Source organism: Melanerpes formicivorus, unplaced genomic scaffold (genome assembly GCF_026170545.1).
Source record: "Melanerpes formicivorus ecotype bairdi unplaced genomic scaffold, bMelFor1.0.p_v2 SCAF_6, whole genome shotgun sequence".
NCBI lineage: Eukaryota > Metazoa > Chordata > Aves > Piciformes > Picidae > Melanerpes > Melanerpes formicivorus.
The window spans coordinates 10,475,211-10,493,251 of NW_027142358.1; the positions used below are offsets into that span (position 1 = coordinate 10,475,211).

The 18,041-nt window shown below is 41.3% G+C and overlaps 2 protein-coding genes across 8 annotated transcripts in view; one reads left to right on the forward strand and one right to left on the reverse strand.

Annotated features, from left to right (window-relative positions):
- The window catches only part of CPEB3 (cytoplasmic polyadenylation element binding protein 3), an 87,922-nt gene extending 87,290 nt beyond the window's left edge, over nt 1-632 (reverse strand). For 5 of the 6 annotated variants that reach the window (XM_068139646.1, XM_068139644.1, XM_068139645.1 and 2 more), the window contains exon 1: nt 21-184. In XM_068139646.1, coding sequence (XP_067995747.1) covers nt 21-48 — 28 coding nt within the window. In that variant the 5' untranslated portion in view covers nt 49-184. Of the gene's footprint in view, nt 1-20; nt 185-614 lie in introns of those variants that run through there. The other variant, XM_068139643.1, reaches the window with a different exon arrangement.
- Nucleotides 633-862: 230 nt separating this feature from the next.
- The window catches only part of MARCHF5 (membrane associated ring-CH-type finger 5), a 29,910-nt gene continuing 12,731 nt past the window's right edge, over nt 863-18,041 (forward strand). The window contains exon 1 of one of the 2 annotated variants that reach the window (XM_068139649.1): nt 863-1,174. In XM_068139649.1, coding sequence (XP_067995750.1) covers nt 1,131-1,174 — 44 coding nt within the window. In that variant the 5' untranslated portion in view covers nt 863-1,130. The remainder of the gene's footprint in view (nt 1,175-18,041) is intronic. The other variant, XM_068139648.1, reaches the window with a different exon arrangement.

An 18,041-nucleotide genomic window follows, 5' to 3' on the forward strand; every position in this document is an offset into this window, starting at 1 on the left:
GAGCACAAATGGCCACTTACAAGGGCGCCGGGAGCTTTTCCTTGTCATTGCCAACAAGCCCACACAAATGGATTAACTTCCTTTCAGCCGTGCCAGCCACCGCCCTCCTCGGCAACCTAGCCAGGGCAGGCAGCAGGCAAGGTGCCCTCTTTCCTCAGGCCTCTCCACCCTGAGGGCAGGTCCCAGGGAAGCCAGCGGGCCAAGGAGCTGTCTGCACCTGCTCGTTAGGCAAGGGAATGGCGAGGGGTGCGCAAGAGGGTGCTCCTTCCCTGTGGAGATCCCCACGCCCTTGAGTGAGGAGAGAAGGGACACAGGAGACGACCAGACTCTCCCTCCCCTCGCCGGTGAAGAAGGACAGCCGGCGGCAAGAACGGGGCCGCCCCGCTCCCCTCACCCGCCGTGAAGGTCAACGGTCGCTGAGGGAGGAGGAGGACGGCAGTTGCACGAATGCCCTTTTCATTCCCTGAACCCTTCCAGTCCTCAGGGAATCCTGGGCGGCAGCGGAAGGAGTAGTAGCCTCTACGGAGAGTGCGGGACCGGGCCGAGCGCTGACCCTTTCCCCACTTATCCCCGTACGCCAACAGAGCTACACCATTGCCACCGCGCTGCCCTACCTGCCCCGCGCGCGGTGCTGGGCAGCGACTACAGGATAGCAGCGAGGAAAGACATAGGAAGGAGTAGGGAGCAGTGCCGCGGGGAGGGGGCGGGGCGTGCCCGGCGAGACCTTTAAACTCCCAGCGGCGTCAGGACTACAGTTCCCAGCATGCTGCGGGGTCATGCCCGTTTCGTGGCGCACTTCAGCCAGTGTGTGCTGGTTATGTGCGTTTGCGGCTGCGCTCGGCAGTGACCTCACAGTGGTGTCGCCGTCGTCGCGTCTCACCCCGGCAGCGCGGCGGCTTAGGCTGCGCAGCTTGTGTGTGCGGCTCCGTTCCATCTCAGCGACCGGTTCTCCGCTTCGTCCCCGCCTGTTGAAGGAGGGGCCGCCTTAGCTGCCTTGCAGGAGGACCTCTTCGCTGCCTTTCTTCTCGCTTCTGTCACCGTCGCACGCGTGACGCGCGCCTTCGTTGCCCCGGGGCCTTCTTTGTCAGGCTCCGGGTCGTCGGCTAGGCCCACTTCTCCTCCAGGGAGCCATGGCCGAGCAGACGGGCTTGGCCGTGCCGCAAACCATGGACAGGTACGGCGAGAGCCCGGCGCTGGGTCACAGCAGGGAAGATCCCCAAGGGTGGGCGTGTGAGTCCCCGCTCCCTGTAGCGTGTTTTCTCGCTGGTGAGCCGCGAGGGGAATTGGGGTGGGTCGTTTCAGTGCGGGGTCCCCGCAGCTGCTGGTGAAGGGTGACCGATGCGCGGTGGCGGAGGGGCAGGCCCTGGGCCGATGGTGCGGACCCGATTTCACTTATTGGCTTTGGGAAGCTTTGGTGGCCCAGGCGAAGTCGTGCAAACTCGGTGTTAAATCGGCGCAAGGTACCGCAGCCCCCAGTGTAGTATCGGGTGCGCGCAGGATCTTTATGCAGCGTTTGGTCAGGAGGTGTGTCTGGGCTGAAAGGTGGTGGAGGTCCGGTTTCTGTGGATATGGGACATACAGTAGTTATTGAAAACATTAATTTTCGTATAAAATAGGGCCATAAAAGAGGCCTAATGCTTAACTGGTTTTGTGTAGTTTGTTAGTGGTTTTATGATCTTTGAAAGCCTACAACTGTTTTTTGGTGTGCTAAAAAGTAAAAACTAAAACGTGCTTTGACTCAACATAGATAAGGCACTGACTCTTAAGTTGTTTTTATTATACTTATTTTCTCTTTGTGCTTTCATTTGAATATATAGCACTTTCATCCAATTCCACTGAGTGCTTAAGATTCATTAGGTATAATTTTGAGTCATCCAGGAAACCCTTGAGACCCACCCCATAAACAACAAAAACACATTCATAGCCTGTTATTGCCAAAGGTGGGGACCCACAAAGGAGTCAAGCTTCTGTTGGTTAATCTGTCAAGCTTTAATCATAAAGAAAAAGAAGAAAGCAACAACAACAACAAAAAAGCCCCAAACTCAAAGCACCCTGGTGTTTTTATCCTTTCTAGATCACCCTTGGAGAAAAATGAGTTAGTGAAGTATAGGCTGTCACAGGCAAGTGGTAGAGATAAAAATTACATGAGGCTGAGGCAGAACTTGTGTAGCTCGAGAGGTGAAGATGAGAGCTTTCAGCTTGATGTAGAAAGAGCATAAAAGTGAGTTGAGGAGGGAGGGAAAGTTGTTAGTGTTGTAGAAAAACTGAAGAAGTGGGAGATGACAATGGGATGATTCAGATTATAATTGAGAACAATGTCTGTACAAGGAGGCTAGCAGCCAGGAACCAAAAATGCATTTCAAAGAAGTGACAGGAAGAAGGTAGATTTTTAGAAATGCTATGAGGAAAATAATTGGGTTTGATAGATTTCCTGTGAATGTAGGGAATAAAAGGGAAGAGGTAAGGAAGACAGAACTGAGAGGAGGATGATAGAGCTATTGTGTAGGAGTGCGGGGAAGAAAAGGAAAAGCTCAGGAAAATTGCTGCAGAATCACCTCCTTTGAAACCAAAAAAAAGCCCCAAACATCACATTTTCAGGAATATTTTTCTGAGTTCTAGAAAACTATGATGTTCTGAGTGGATGCCCTGTGTCTATTTCTGTTACATGGTAACCATGAGGTCTGGATCCCTCTGTAAAGCCTTCCTACCCTTAAGCAGATAACATTCCCATACAACTTGGTGTTGTTTGCAAATTTGCTGAAGGTATACTCAATTGCCTCCTCCAGATTGTTAGTAAAGATGTTAAAGAGATCATACTGAGCCTTGGGGTACACTACTTGTGACCTGCAGCCAATTTGATTTAACTCCCATTCATCCACTCAACTCCACTCTTTGGGCCCAGCCAGACAGGTTTTTTTTTCATAGATTCATAGAATATCAGGTTGGAAGGGACCTCAAGGATCATCTAGTCCAACCTTTCAGGGGAAGAATATAGTTTAAATTAGATGGCCCAGCATGCTGCCAAGGTGGGCCTTGAAACTGTTTAATGTGAACCCAGTGAAACATCCATCCATCCAGGCCATAAGAAGCCTGTTTTTCCACGAGGATGCTGTGGGAATCTGTGTCAAAGGCTTTAGTAAAAGTCTAGGAAGATAACATTCAAAGTTTTCCCCTCATAGGAAGGAGCTGAAGTTAGTCAAGTTCCCATGCTGTTATATGCATTGTAACAACACAAAGGACATACTCTTAAATCAAATTTAGATCCCCTTAGTAAAGGTGCAGAAAAGAGCTTTTCAGTGAATAAGACTTCCATTTTATTCTAATAGTTAAGGACAAAAAAAAAAGGGTTTTCTTTAGTTTCCTATACCTACATGGTCACACTGAGAGTAGTGATGTACTTTTCTGTTGCTAGTGTGGAGGTGCTGCAGATTTGAATGTGTGCACTGCTTTGTATACAAGGGTTGGAGCTCTTACAGCAAGCTCTTTATTTGTGAGAGAAAACAGTTGGCTGCTTCTCTTGACTCTTAGATTGTACATCTGCATGACCTACAGGTTTATTTTTCTTAATAAAGCGGTTTGGAATTCTCCAGTGTAAGGAATATTTTGGTAGCATCTCAGCATTGCCATTTGGGATTTGGCCTTATTCTATGTATTTCGTGGTTTGTCCTTTAATTTCCATATATAATTTCAGTCTGGAAGCAAACCATGTGTTTTTAACAAAGAGGGTAAATAACTGTTAACGTGTAAGGAGCTTGTTACTTGAAGTTTCTCGCTAAGGATTTTTATACTTGCCTAAAGGATTGGCTGCAGCATAAAGAAGCATGAGAGGTAAACATGACTGTGAAGTGGCAGTACATTCGGGACTTCTCTCAGCTGTATCATTTAGGAAACTAATCCAGATGATTATCATGATCTTTTCTAGCCTCAAAATTCTGATTTCCATCGCTCTTGTAAAGTAATTTTATTTTCTCCTAGCTCATGTTTAAATAACAACCCTAGATAATAGTCTTAAAATGTTCTGCATGCAGAGATCTTTGCTGTCTGTGGTAAAGGACCATATTCCTGGACTAAAGGGTGTACTTGAAGGTAGTGGTTAGTGGTCTGTTGAAATGGTGAGGTTTAATTATTTTTAGTCCCTTTATTGATGTTGGTTTAGTCCATAAATTACAGAATGGTAGGTATTTCTATTTAAAAGTGAAATTATTTAGCAGGGGTTTTTTTTTAATAGGCTGTTAATCAGTGTAAAATCTTTTTTCATTATTTATGTACATGAAATTGTTAGATGACCTAAAACTGTCTTGGAACTTACAGCTATTGAGTGCACTGGGCAAACCTTACTTGAAAGTTAGTTTTAATACACTTGTTAAATTTTAACAGGCAGAGGTTGCTTGATGCACTGTATGTATTTTTATTTTTTAAAGCATTTTTAAAAGGAAGTACCCTGGAATATTCTGTATGGTATTAGGTTATTGAACCTTTAAAGGTCTAGTATGCCATGATCATGAACTGAGTCAGTTATTCCTGTGTTTTCAAATATAATTTTGAAAAGGCATGGAACTCCTTAAATCTTTTGGTTTGGCTTGTTTTGTTTGTTTTTTCCCCTCATCTTTCCTATTCAGTTAAGGCCTATAGATTTTCTTTCAGGACTGTTTGACAACACTTCTTCCAGTTGAACACATTTAATAGCTTATTCTAGCTGCCCTATGTAGCACCTGTCACAACAGGAATTCTGGCTTCTTGATGAATTTTTTCAAACATTTAGATTCTGGGTAATTTTCAGGGTGTTGATCCCTCTGGCAGATTTTGGTGCTCTGTTTGATCCTTTAAATACTTAGATTTTTTTTTTTTTTTTTTTTTTTTTTTAGTTTTCCTGTTTCAGCTGCTTGTCGAGTACAATTTGACTGTTTTGGGGGTTTTTTTATAGCTGTGGTTTTGAGTGGAACTAACATGAAATTCAGTTTGTTTTTAAGTTACATCTATAGCTACATCTTGTCAGTTTGCTATTTTATACTTTTCTTCATAGCTTGCATGTTATTGCCAGGACATCAGTTGACTGTGGTCCTGTACTGCTTAGCGTTCTTCCAGAACACTTGTCTGGGTCTTGCCAGACTTGATGTTAGAGTACATATGAGGAAACAAAACTACTAAGTATTTATTTCACTCTGTCGTCTTTTTGCTGTGTTGCCTGAGCAGTCGCTTTCTGAAGTGACAAGATTTGCAAAAGAGTTGTTAAACTATACTTGCTATAATGAAGTGGCAAGTCAGTGACAAGCCCATGTTGATAGAAACCCTATACAATCCAAATATGAGTGATTTTTAAAAAAACCCAATAAATATTCTGTGTGGTCAGGTTGGTTTTTGGTTTTTTTTTAAGTTACTTTCTAATGGGTGATCTCTGATTCATTTGTGAAGATAATGCAGCCAGCCTGCCATCTTAAGAAAACCCACATGGTTAGCTACACACCCGCTTTTTCCAAGCTATATCATTGCCTATAATTAATGTGAGCTGTAATGTTAAAATGTACTCATATTCCTGAACTTTATTCTCTTGACTTCAGTTTGATGGCTCTTGTGGCTGGTGGCCAGAACATGGTCCCTTTTACCTACTGCATTTTTTCAGTATTCAGAAATGTTAGGCAAAATGTGATTGTCACTTGAAGACTTATGTGCAGGTGCCTGCTGAAAAATCAGCATAGTGTAATTTTGGCATGGTTTAACTTTTTAACTAGCATGCTTTTTTTTTCTGAATGGATGGTTCAGTTGTGAACAACATGCAGTCCTCCTTGGGAGAAACCAGAGCAACATAACTTGATTTGCTTTGTCTTCTACCCTTGCCATTCCTTATTTAGAGGAGACGACTGAGCTGAAATTGTAGTTATATTTAAAAGTAATTTAAAGTTAAAATGCAAAATTGTAGTTGGCCTATGAAACTACTTAGGCTATCAAAAGAGGTATACTGTTGCAACTTAATTTTCTTTTTTGCCAGCACACTGATTTGTCGGGAAAAATGCTAGCAGCTGAGGTTTAAAAGTGGCAAACTAGTAAATTCATGGGAGTTTTGTTTCAGTTTTCTGAACTGTTATCTAATTGTGGTAATTTTTTTCTTTAAAAAAAGAAAAGTGTGTGCAATGGCATTGTAAACATTTTTCAGTTGCTTCTTTCATTCCAGTTAGCATGTGTGGTATTTGTTGGTATGAATCTTTCTCTTTGGAAGTGTGCACACTGATGCAGGTTTGTTTTCACAATTAACTGTTGCTACTTTAGTAACCAAAGAGAGGTTTCCATGTAGTACTTTAATGCTACAACCTAGACAATGTAAACCTAGACGATGTAACTAGCGCATTGTAGACTTTCATTCTGAACTCCTTAAACTTGTGCTGGATGATGTGCACTGTGAATAATCACACTGAAGTTAACATATGAGTACATCTTTGTAGGAGTCATGTTCAACTGGATAAGATATGCAGGGTAATAACATAAACCAACATTTGTGTAGTATTTTTACTTTCTTAAATGGTTTGCTCTGCCTGTGGTTCTTCAGTCTGTTTTACTTGCCTTGCTTAAGCATGCCTGTCTGCGTTGCCTTACCTGAAGGAATTGTTTTCTTTTTACACAGTGCCATTAAATTCTTTTTTTTTGGAAAGAGGACTTTTAGTTGTTCCTCTAGACTGGGTTTTACATGCTTGGAGAGAAGAGAGTGTAAGAATAAAGACTGGGCTGTGCTGGGTGGATTAAGCTCTACCAGAAAGGAAACAAAAGTTTTCTTTCCTGTCTTTACCTCAACTAATTGGAAGTTGATGGTGATAAAGGAAGGAAAAAGGCAAAATTACGTATATCTTAGAGTGGGTTTGAAGGATGAAAGTTTGAAACAGAAATGACTTTCTAATAGTTTGACTTTCATCCCAGGTGTGTCTCTTCCTATTTCAGTTCTCTTTATGCCAAAGGTTCTGCGTAGATTCAGTTCTTCCTGTGTCTTATCAGTAAAGATGATTAGTGAAGACTTACTGCAGACCTATAGAATGTCTTTTACCCATCTGTAATACAAGCGTCAGCACGTTATTTATAAACTACCTTAACCTTTTGATTCTCATCTCATGTGCATTATATTTCCATCTTTGACATCTGCTTTTATATGCTTAGGAACATGCATATGAGTTTTAATTGCTGCTTAACTGTTAACTTCTGCCTCCAGACAGTAGGCAATTATTCTACCTATTTAAGTGTGGGAAAATTCTGGAGAAACAATTCAGTATTTTTGGTACTAAAAATCTTGGAATTCCACATATTATCAAGGCATTCAGGTAATATTTTCAAATGTTGTATCTGCTTAATCTAAGAAAGCTATACACAGCCCTATTGTTTATTGGTATCTGCCACACAATGCTCATAAAAAATGTAAAAATTAATCTGTATCTTACATGCATAATTTACACAAAGAACCAATTAAAAAGTTCAGGAATTCATTTGGGAACATATTTTTAAGTAATACTTAAAATGGTAATGAATATGCCAGCTGTTCAGCACTGGTATGCTTGGTGCTGCTGACATCTTAACCTGCCTGTTGTCTTACCATACTACAGGGTGGATAGGAGATTCATTGTGTGAAGGTGCTAAGAGCTTTCTCATGCATCTAATTTTTCTCCTCTCAGGACAAACTGGTTGGGTCCCAGAGGTCCCAGAGGACTGGAAGCTGGCCAGCGTTGTGCCCATCCACAAGAAGGGCCGGTTGGATGAGCCAGGCAATTATAGGCCTGTCAGCCTGACCTCAGTGCCAGGCAAGATCATGGAACAGGTCATCCTGAGTGCAGTCACACAGCACTTAGAGGATGGCCAAGGGATCAGGCCCAGCCAGCATGGATTTAGGAAGGGCAGGTCCTGCCTGACCAACCTGATCTTCTTCTATGATCAGGTGACCCGCCTGGTGGATGTGGGGAGGCCTGTTGATGTAGTCTACCTGGATCTCAGCAAGGCCTTTGACACCGTCCCCCATAGCAAACTGCTGGCCAAGCTGTCAGCCCATGGCTTGGACAGCAGCACTCTGAGCTGGGTTAGGAACTGGCTGGATGGCCAAGCCCGGAGAGTGGTGGTGAATGGTGCCACATCCAGCTGGCGGCCAGTCACTAGTGGTGTGCCCCAGGGATCAGTGCTGGGCCCCATGCTCTTCAACATCTTTATTGATGATCTGGATGAGGGCATTGAGTCCATCATCAGTAAGTTTGCTGACGACACCAAGCTGGGGGCAGGAGTTGATCTGCTGGAGGGTAGAGAGGCTCTGCAGAGGGACCTCGACAGGCTGGACAGATGGGCAGAATCCAAGGGCATGAGATTTAACACATCCAAGTGCCGGGTTCTGCACATTGGCCACAACAACCCCATGCAGAGCTACAGGCTGGGGTCAGAGTGGCTGGAGAGGAGCCAGGCAGAGAGGGACGTGGGGGTACTGGTCGATGGTAGGCTGAACATGAGCCTGCAGTGTGTCCAGGCAGCCAAGAGGGCCAATGGCATAATGGCCTGCATCAGGAACAGTGTGGCCAGCAGGAGCAGGGAGGTCATTCTGCCCCTGTACACTGCACTGGTTAGGCCACACCTCAAGTACTGTGTCCAGTTCTGGGTCCCTCAGTTTAGGAAGGATGTTGACTTGCTGGAACGAGTCCAGAGAAGAGCAACAAAGTTGGTGAGGGGTTTGGAACACAAGCCCTATGAGGAAAGACTGAGGGAGCTGGGGTTGTTCAGCCTGGAGAAGAGGAGACTCAGGGGTGACCTTATCACTCTCTACAACTACCTGAAGGGAGGTTGTAGACAGGCTGATGATGGTCTCTTCTCCCAGGCAGCCAGTACCAGAACAAGAGGACACAATCTCAGGCTGTGCCAGGGGAGGTTCAGGTTGGATGTTAGGAAGAAATTCTATACAGAAAGAGTGATTGCCCATTGGAATGGGCTGCCCAAGGAGGTGGTGGAGTCGCCGTCATTGGAGGTATTCAGGAGGAGACTTGATGGGGTACTTGGTGCCATGGGTTAGTTGTTTGGGTGGGTTGGATTGGTTGATGGGTTGGATGCGATGATCTTGAAGGTCTCTTCCAACCTGGTTTGGTTTATTCTAAATAAGGTTTATTCTAAAAATAAAGGGTGAGGAATGTAGTACGTGTCTTTATCAAAAGAGTGAATGACTTGTTCTTTTTCACTGGCACTTGTGATTTACAAGTAGCAAATCCATCCTCAGTGCCAAAGATTGAGATGACCCAATCTGAAGTGGTTGTTCAGAGAAAACTGCTCCTGGCTGATGTTTTCTAAGTGAAACTATTATTAGGGTTACACAAGGTGGTCAAGAGACTGGAGCACATGACACACTAGGAACAGCTAGGAGCTGGGCCTGCTTAGTGTGAAGGAGAGATGGCCTGGAGAGCTTTCTAATACCTACTGAGGTTGTTCAGAAGACAGTCTGGTTCATTTTCAGAGGTTCCTGGCAGCATCATGAGAAACAACAACCGTAAATTTGAATAGAGAAGATTTCAGTGTGTGGGGATGGATGGCAATGTAGTCAAGCATTGGAACATGTTGCTCATGGCAGCTGTGAATCTCTATCTATGGGCTTTTTAAGACCCATCTGGAGAAAGCTCTGACAGTCTGGTCTGAATTCACAGTGTTGCTTCTGCCTTGAGACTTGAGGACTAGAGACCTGCTGTGGTCTTTTCCAGCCCAAATAATTCTGTGATACCAGATCTAGATGCACCTCCAATTTAATTAGGGAAACAGTAATAGTATTTGCACTGCATGATGTGAGTATCCTGTGCTGGAGGTGCCAGTGCAGAGATGTAGACCACTAATACAGTCTTGCAAATCTGCACTTTGACTTCTTTAGCATCTGCTCTGAAATCTGTACCTAAAGTTTAGGTCACATCTTGTCTAGTTGGATTGGGATAATGTTTTTTTTTTCCTTTTCTCAAATACTTTTTTTACCTTTTATTGTTTTAATGATATGAGTGCTTTTCACTGTTAGCTTTCTACTGTTCAATGAAAGTGCCTAGGCTTGAGATTCTTGTCATTGTTTATACACGTCCTGTCTAACACAAATACAGGGTAAGAAAAATTCCAATCAAAATCTCCACTTTTAAATGCTATCTCTTAAAAAAAAATTGTACTGAAGCTGTATTACATCTGGAACTGGCTGTTAATTTGTTTATAATTTAAAATCTTAATTATCTTCACTGATTAGGATAAAAATTCAGCTGGCATGCTATGTAACAGTTTTAACTGTAAAAAGTAAACACCGGTGGATTTAAAGCCAACTGTGGAATCCTGTATGCTTATGCTTGGAAACATCTCCCACAGGAAGCAAACATTTTGGATAAGTGTAGTCAGTGTCTGTATGCTGTTAGGTGATTGCTGATGAGCCTTATAAACTATTTAGTGTTCTCAGTTTATATACCTGTGCCTGTTTCTCCCTGTGGTCATGCACCTTTACTTTAAGGTGTATGTATTAAGAGAGTGTGAAGATAGTGAATAATAGAATTCTTATGGACAAGAGAGGTCAGTGATGGTTTTTGTTTGTTTCAAAGCCATTTTAATATAGTTATTTCTGCATAATTTTTCTAGGGGAAACAATATATTACACCCTCTGTTTTAAAGATGTGATGTTGTCTTTATACACCTTCCTGATTCCTCATTTGCTTCTCCTGTTACAAATGCCTCCTTCTGGGATCTTGAATACTTTTGTTTAGAAGTGAGTATTTTGTATTTGACTAAAATATGCCAACACAAGTTAGCCTTCTGTGAAGGATATAATTACAGAAAGCCATGTGCTGAGTGCTTGTGACTTCTACCAGTGAGTCATGCAGTCTGTTCTGCAGAGTGGTGAGGAGGGTTTGTTAATGTAATGATCTGACACCTTGGAGTTTTATTAACATTTATTCAGAGTAAAGACACTCCCAAATTTTCAGTGCCTGACACATTTGAGTGGGGCCCCATTTTGTTGTTCTTGAGGTACTGGTGGCCAAAGAATTAAGTCTTTTCAGCATTTAATGTTTTGGGGATAATTTTTAGGTGTCAAATAATTCAGTTCTTATTACATATATTAGGAAGATGTAAGATGACTGTTTTGAGCAGACCTTTTTGGTTTACTCTCTTACACTGTAAAATATCTGATAAAAATTGAACTTACAAGCTGAGAATAACTTCAATAATAATGGAGGTGTTCTAAGACCAGGCTGGATGAGGCTCTGGCCAGCCTGATCTAGTGTGGGGTGTCCCTGCCCATGGCAGGGGGGTTGGAACTAGATGATCCTTGTGGTTTCTTCCAACCCTAACTGATACTACGATCCTATGAACTCTGAAGTTCAAAGCAATTTGCTTGCTTTGGAATCTTCCTGCCAGTTTTTGCAGCTTGAGGACCACACTTCCTATTTTTCTTCAGTTTTCTTTGGAAGAACATAACAGAAACATTGGTTACTCTGTATGGTCAGTTTAACCATGAAACCCTCTACGTGCGTGTCATACAGAAATTGAACTCATTTCACAATCACCTTGCCTTAGAATGAAATAGTGAGTAGCCCTAAGTTTGGTCTGTAACAGCTGAAGTCTATGCTAATGTGTTTTCTTCTGTAACTTATTAATCTTTTGGCACAAGATCTTTTTTACGTTGTTACATTACGTGGGTGATAATGTAAGATTGCTGCAGAGATTGAGCTCATGTAGCATGTGCTCTGAAGGGAACATAACTTTGCATTTCTTTTATCTTTTGCTAGTCATAGCAGCAGTCTTTAATGTCAGTGTGGTTACATTTTTAGACATGTCAAAGTTGCTCTATTCTGTGTTACTTCTCATATTTGTAACATCTGTCATCAAACTCTGTACACATACCACATATACTAGTATTGGTATTTTTCTGATGCAAATCTCTTCCCCTTCCCCCCAATGCAAAGTAATACTGTTTAATGCTAATAGAATAGTTAATAGAAAATACATATTTTCATCTTCTTGAGAACTGTGAGTTATATTTTAACATTCTGGTTTAAAACAGCAGATTAAAAACATTTTGATTGCAATCTTTGAAAACACAGATATAGTTAGTGTTCAATTAAGGAAGCTAATAAGTACATGATAACCTTCTATTATGGAAAAGTAAATCTTCCAGGAGATACAAAGGGCTAAAATTTCTTATCCCTTGTTGAACTTGAATGAATGAAGGTTAAATTACTTGAAGTTGACCAAGCACTTGCTTTAACTTATATTGTGGCTAATAGAAGGAAAAATGGATACAGTTTTCCTTCTCAACTCGCACAACTAATTACAGAGTTATGACAAAGCAATGAAGCAGTTGTGAAGTGATTCCTAACCTTGGTCCATGGGCAGCATTTTCAAGCAAGCAGCATGCTGTAAGTGAAGTTATTTTGATGTAAAGGTTGGCCACAGTGCTAGTATTTTTAAATTCTTCAATAATGTTTGGAATTTGTTTTCTGGGAACATTTACTGGGGAATCTTTTGTGTATGTAATTCATTTGTAGCAGTATCTGAAGGTATCATAGCGTACTTAGAACCTCTTTTTCATGAAGAAATCACCTCCTTTGTAAAGTTTCAGATGAATTTTCTTGCTGCCTATATTGATCATTTTCACACAAATCTTCTTTCTATTCTCTACTTAAGTTTGAGTGCCAACTGAGTAATTTTCTGTGCTGTTCTTGATAAATGTTCTTGGTTTTTTTCCCACCATTTTCTATGCCTTGGTTTAAATTGCATCTAACTGAAGAGAGTGTTGACTGAACTACTGAAAACAGTGATGCAAATGGTTTTTTTTTTTTTTTTTTTCCTTCTCAATAAGGAAATGATGACTGTAATAGCAGGTCATAACAATTGTAATCTAGGGTATAGTTCAAAATACTTTTCCCAGAAGGCCTCAAATGATTGAAATGAGACAGAGATACTTGTTTGTTTTACTTTTATTTTTCTTTCTACACATGATGGTAAGAGTCAGTGTTCCTGCCCCCTAGCAGGCACTTAGTAGCTTAAATTGTGAGGGTGGTAATGCCTGGCTGCTAATATATAGCAGTTTAATTAGCAAAAGATGTCGTGTTTTAGCAATAAGGTGCCTATTGGTTGAGTAATAGTTTTACCTGATGTCTTTTGCACTTTTTTAGGAAAGCCCCATTTTCCCTCCCTTAAGAACTAAGTGTTTGCAACAGCAAAGTTCTTTATTTGGAGGCTCACAGCAAAGCTCAGGCCTTGGTAACTTCTCAAATTTTCCTTTTGTAAAAGTGACAGTATGGTAGTATTAAACAAAGCCTTAATGAGAACTGAATTTTGAAGCCTCTGCAAAAAGCATATCTGGGGAGGAATATCTGATTCCAAGTTGGGTAGAAGTAAAAGTCGTAAGAGCCTTGTAAGGCATGACTCGAGCACAATGGGTGGTGACTGGGAGCCAAAGGTTTAATTTTATCTTCAAGCTATAAAGTTGCCAGCAGAATTCTGTGGACTACCATTTACTCATATTTCTCTCTTTTTATAGTGTGGTTAAGTCAGGTGTAAAATACTTCTCCTTAATTGGAGCCATAATTGAGAATACATGAATAATTTGAAGTTGAACTTCTGGTAACCACTAGATTTTCCTGGTCCATTTTCTAGTTAATGGTTCTGTGCTTTGTTTTAATATGTTTGACTGTTCATTGGGTTTCAGTCATCCATGGGCTTTTATTAAAAGCTTTTAAAAATTTTAGTATAAACAATGCCATTCTGTAGTTAGAGAAAGTTAGAACCTATATATGGATGCCACTTCTGTGGCTATATGCTCACACTAATACTAGTGTGATACTCTCTGTTTAGCCTTTCCCTGCTGTTTTCCAATGAAAGCACTACTTTTGTAGTGAAGTCTGATTACCATTGTTCTAGATTTTATCAGCTTCTCCTTTACTCAGGATTACTCAGCCCAGAAGGCAAATCACATCCTGGGCTGCATCAAAAGATGTATTGCCGGCAGATCCAAAGAGATGATTCTGCCACACTGCTCTGGTGAGACCTCACCTGGAGTACTGTGTCTGGACCCTGGAGGTCTGGAGCCCTCAATATAGAAAGGACATGGACCTGATGGAGAGGATCCAGAGGAGGGCCATGAAAATGATCAGGGGATTGGAGCACCTCTGCTATGAGGACAGGCTGAGGGAGCTGGAGTTCTTCATCCTGAGGAAGAGGAGGCCCTGGGGAGACCTAATAACAGCCTTCCAATACCTGAAGGAGGCCTACAGGAGACTGTTTACAAAGGCCTGCAGGGACAGGACAAGGGGCAATGGCTTCAAACTCGAGAAGGGCAGATTTGTGTTGGATATCAGGAAGAAGTTTCTTATTATGAGGGTGGTTGAACACTGGAACAGTTTGCCTAGGGAGGTGGTTGAGGCTCCTTCCCTGAAGATATTCAAGGTAAGGCTCAACAAGGCCCTGGGCAAGCTGCTCTAGTTGAGGATATTCCTGCTGTCTGCAGGGACGTCGGAATAGATGACCTTTGGAGGTCCCTTCTGGCCTGGGCTATTCTATGATTACACCCTATCCTTGACAACTGAGCAGAGCAGAATTGGGTATTAGGCCAGATGACTTTCAGGACCTTTCTTTGAAGAGTTTAGACTTTGTTCTGAGGTGACAACATGTTTTCAAGTTGAGCAAGCCAGTGTGGCATGCCATTTTGCCTTCAAAAGGGTCTACAGAAGTCAGATGGAGCATCTAAAACTACTTTTTTGCACTAGTATTTTTGTTCCCTGCTCTGTGTGTGTGTGTTTCCCCTTAGTAAGGGGGGGAGTAAGGAGGATGTAAGGAGTTTGAGTTTGATATAGCTTGGGTTCAAGATAAAAGGATTTTCTGCTGTGTGATGGCCAGGAAAGTACTGGAGAAAGAGTAGTGCTCCATCTATAATCCTGTTGCAGTCTTCCTCTGCTAGCAAACTTCTACCCCTGTAGTGGGTAGGTGTTGTATTCGTTCTGCTTTGAAGTCTTCATGATGCTTTAGGCTTTGCAGTTGAGTTCATTTGCTTCCAGCAGTTAATCTCCACAGTGAAACATGACATAAAATAGCATTTCTCAGGTTAAGTGATATTACCCTCTTTGTAGCCTTTATCAGGGATATGTAGGCTAGGCTTGCATTTGGTTATGACCAGGTAGTGGCCTCTAGCACAAGAATCTTATTCCTGATGGTTCTTTCCATTTCAGGAAAAGGAAGTGCTTAGCAACAGCATTTGCAATACCTTGTTTCTCTTACTGTTTGAGAGAGCAGTTTGCTGTGTTCCCCAACTAAAACTTTAGCCAGCTCCAAAGCAGCCTAGTGATGTGTGCTACTAGGTAACTCTTTTTTTTCCAACATCCTAGCCTTCCCACTTAAACATGATCCTACAGTATTTACAGTGTAGTTAGTAGGGTTAGCAGAGGCTTACCACTATTCTTTATCAAAGATATTTGTCAATAAAATTTCTTTCAGAAGCTTGTGAAAAATTGCCTCTTCCAAACAGCAGATTTGTGGGTCATCCTTTGGAACAATGCCTTTTTGTAGCCAGGTACTGGAGTGCTTTCAGTCATTTCTTCCAAAACACATTTTCACCTACCACCGCATTGGCTCTGCGCTATCATTGCTAACCAGACTTTTCAATTCTTAAGTTTCTCATGTGAACCTAGTTGCAATAAGCCACTCAGTCACTCCTTAGCAGAACAGGCATACTTTACTACCATAGCAAGATACCAGCAAATTCCTGCTGCTTTAAGGGCAAGCAGTGTGTTTTATAATGAGGGGAAAATGCACAAGCTTTCTTAAATGTATTTCTTCTATTTTATGAGGGATCTGAAATGAGAGGAAAAACTGCTTTTTTGGTCATGGCTTTCATGTGTGTTCAAATTTGCATTTCCACAGTAAGAGTTAGGTCCTGCTAAGAGTCTTGCAAGAATTTTGTCAGAAGTTTTCTGGGTTTGCATGAGGTTCATGTTTGTGCCACTGAACATGAGGGAATGTTATTCTCAAGTGTCAGAATTGAGACTGGAGAATAGAATAGAATTAACCAGGTTGGAAGAGACCTTTGAGATCATAGTGTCCAACCTATCATCCAACACCATCTAATCAACTAAACCATGGCACCAAGCACCCTATCAAGTCTCTTCCTAAACACCTCCAGTGTTGGTGACTCCACTGCCTCCCTGAGCTTTAGCTGCAGGGAAGCCGAGTCTAAAAGGCTAACCTTATATTCAAAGCTGAAATAATTACATTGACCTGGGTTTTATGTATGTTTTGTTTTGCCTTTTTTTTATAAGCCAAGGAAGTGTGGGAAAAATACATTAGTGTTATTGATTTGGCTCTGTAGAAAGTCATCAAGGAAAAGGGTTTAAGTTTCAATCAGAAACAATACTGTGTTCCACCTTGTCAACCTTTTCTATTTCAGGTTATCTGAGCAGCAACCTGATTCAGTGGTAAGAATCAAGGTCATATTTTATTCAGTACAAGAAAATGGAAAACCTGGCAAGAGCCAAAGTACTTGTTTTGAAATGGTTCTATTAGCCCTTTCTGCTACAGCTGCTGTCAATGGAAAGAGATAAAGCTGGTGACAGAATTCAAGGAATTTGCTGTTCATTATTCATGACTTGGTAAAGGTTGAAGTCTGTAAAGGATTTTATTGTTTTCATGGGCCTTTCAGGTTTTCAGATAAGTTTGGCAAGAAATTGGATGAAGCAATTAAGGAAAAGATGTGTGTTTTTCTTGACTTACAGAAAACTTTCTTGACTTCAGCAGAAATCTTGCACAGAATTTTATCATTAGAGCATTCATGGCCAAATTCAGTAGCTAAAATTTCAGTATAGCAAGGTTATATTCGTGCTTAAATATGTCATTATTGGAATAGGCTTCTGTGGTGTGGTAGCATTTGACCATACTGGCACACACAGGTCTAAGTAGCTCTGTTGTGATGCCTTTTGTTTAAAAATAAAAATCTGAATTACAAATGTAGAGCAGTTACAGGCCTCAATAGGATGTGGAATGAAGGAGCAAATGTTCAATGCAGCAAAAAAACAAATGCCAAGGAAGTACAATTATCAGTAGTCTTATATTGGTTGGGGTTGTTTTAATGTGATTTTGGGGGTTTCTTGGTGCAAATAGAAAATGTATAAATATTGCAAGGATTTGTGTTCCTTGAAGAAGACCTTGATAGCAAGTGCAGTGAATCACAGTGTCTGCCATGCTTTGTAATACTTGCAAATCTTTGTGATCTCAACATTTTCATGTAGATTTACTCATTTGTGGCTTGGCTGCCTTTCCTTCTCCTGCATAGGGAAGTTAATGTTTTATTTTGGCCTGCTGTGGGTGCCAATCTGGAGGAGCATGAAGGTGAAAATAGGGATGGTGTTACAGGAGTGAAAAAAATGACCATTTCAACAGATGTAGTGAAGGACAGAAATATGCCAACTCAGACTTTGCTTTTACCTTCCCGTTAGCAAGAACAGAAGAAATTGCAATTGTGATTCAGGATGTCAGTCTTTCAGCTGAACAGTCTTCTGGAATGTAAATGTATGCAGCTCTAGTTTTACAGCACCAATGTACATACTATAATATGTTCTGTATTTAAAACTGGATGGCTAGATTTGACAGTGTTTTTTTTAACCTATTTTTCAATATTAAATACCTTTTCCTGCAGTCTTCCCTGGATTCTGCATCTCAGATTATGTTGCCTTTCACAAGTATGCCACTAATAAGTTGCTACAGGCTATGTTCTGCTCTTACATGCTTGCAGCTTAATTCTGGCATACTTCCACTGCTATAAAGCAGAAAAAGATTTAATGCTCTAAGGGAATCTCTTGCAAATATTTTATAGGCACTGTGATTCCTATGGAAAAAAGCATAGTTATTTCCATGAAGAGACATTTTCAGTTTAAAATAGGGTACCATCCAAAATAGTATTCTATGATCATCATATATTCAATTCAATCATGAGCTATAAATGGACTGGCTTGTGAAAAGTATGTATTTTTAAATAATACCAAACCAGATCATATTTGTAGTGAGATGTTTATTATATTGTGGTTTATTATCTAAAC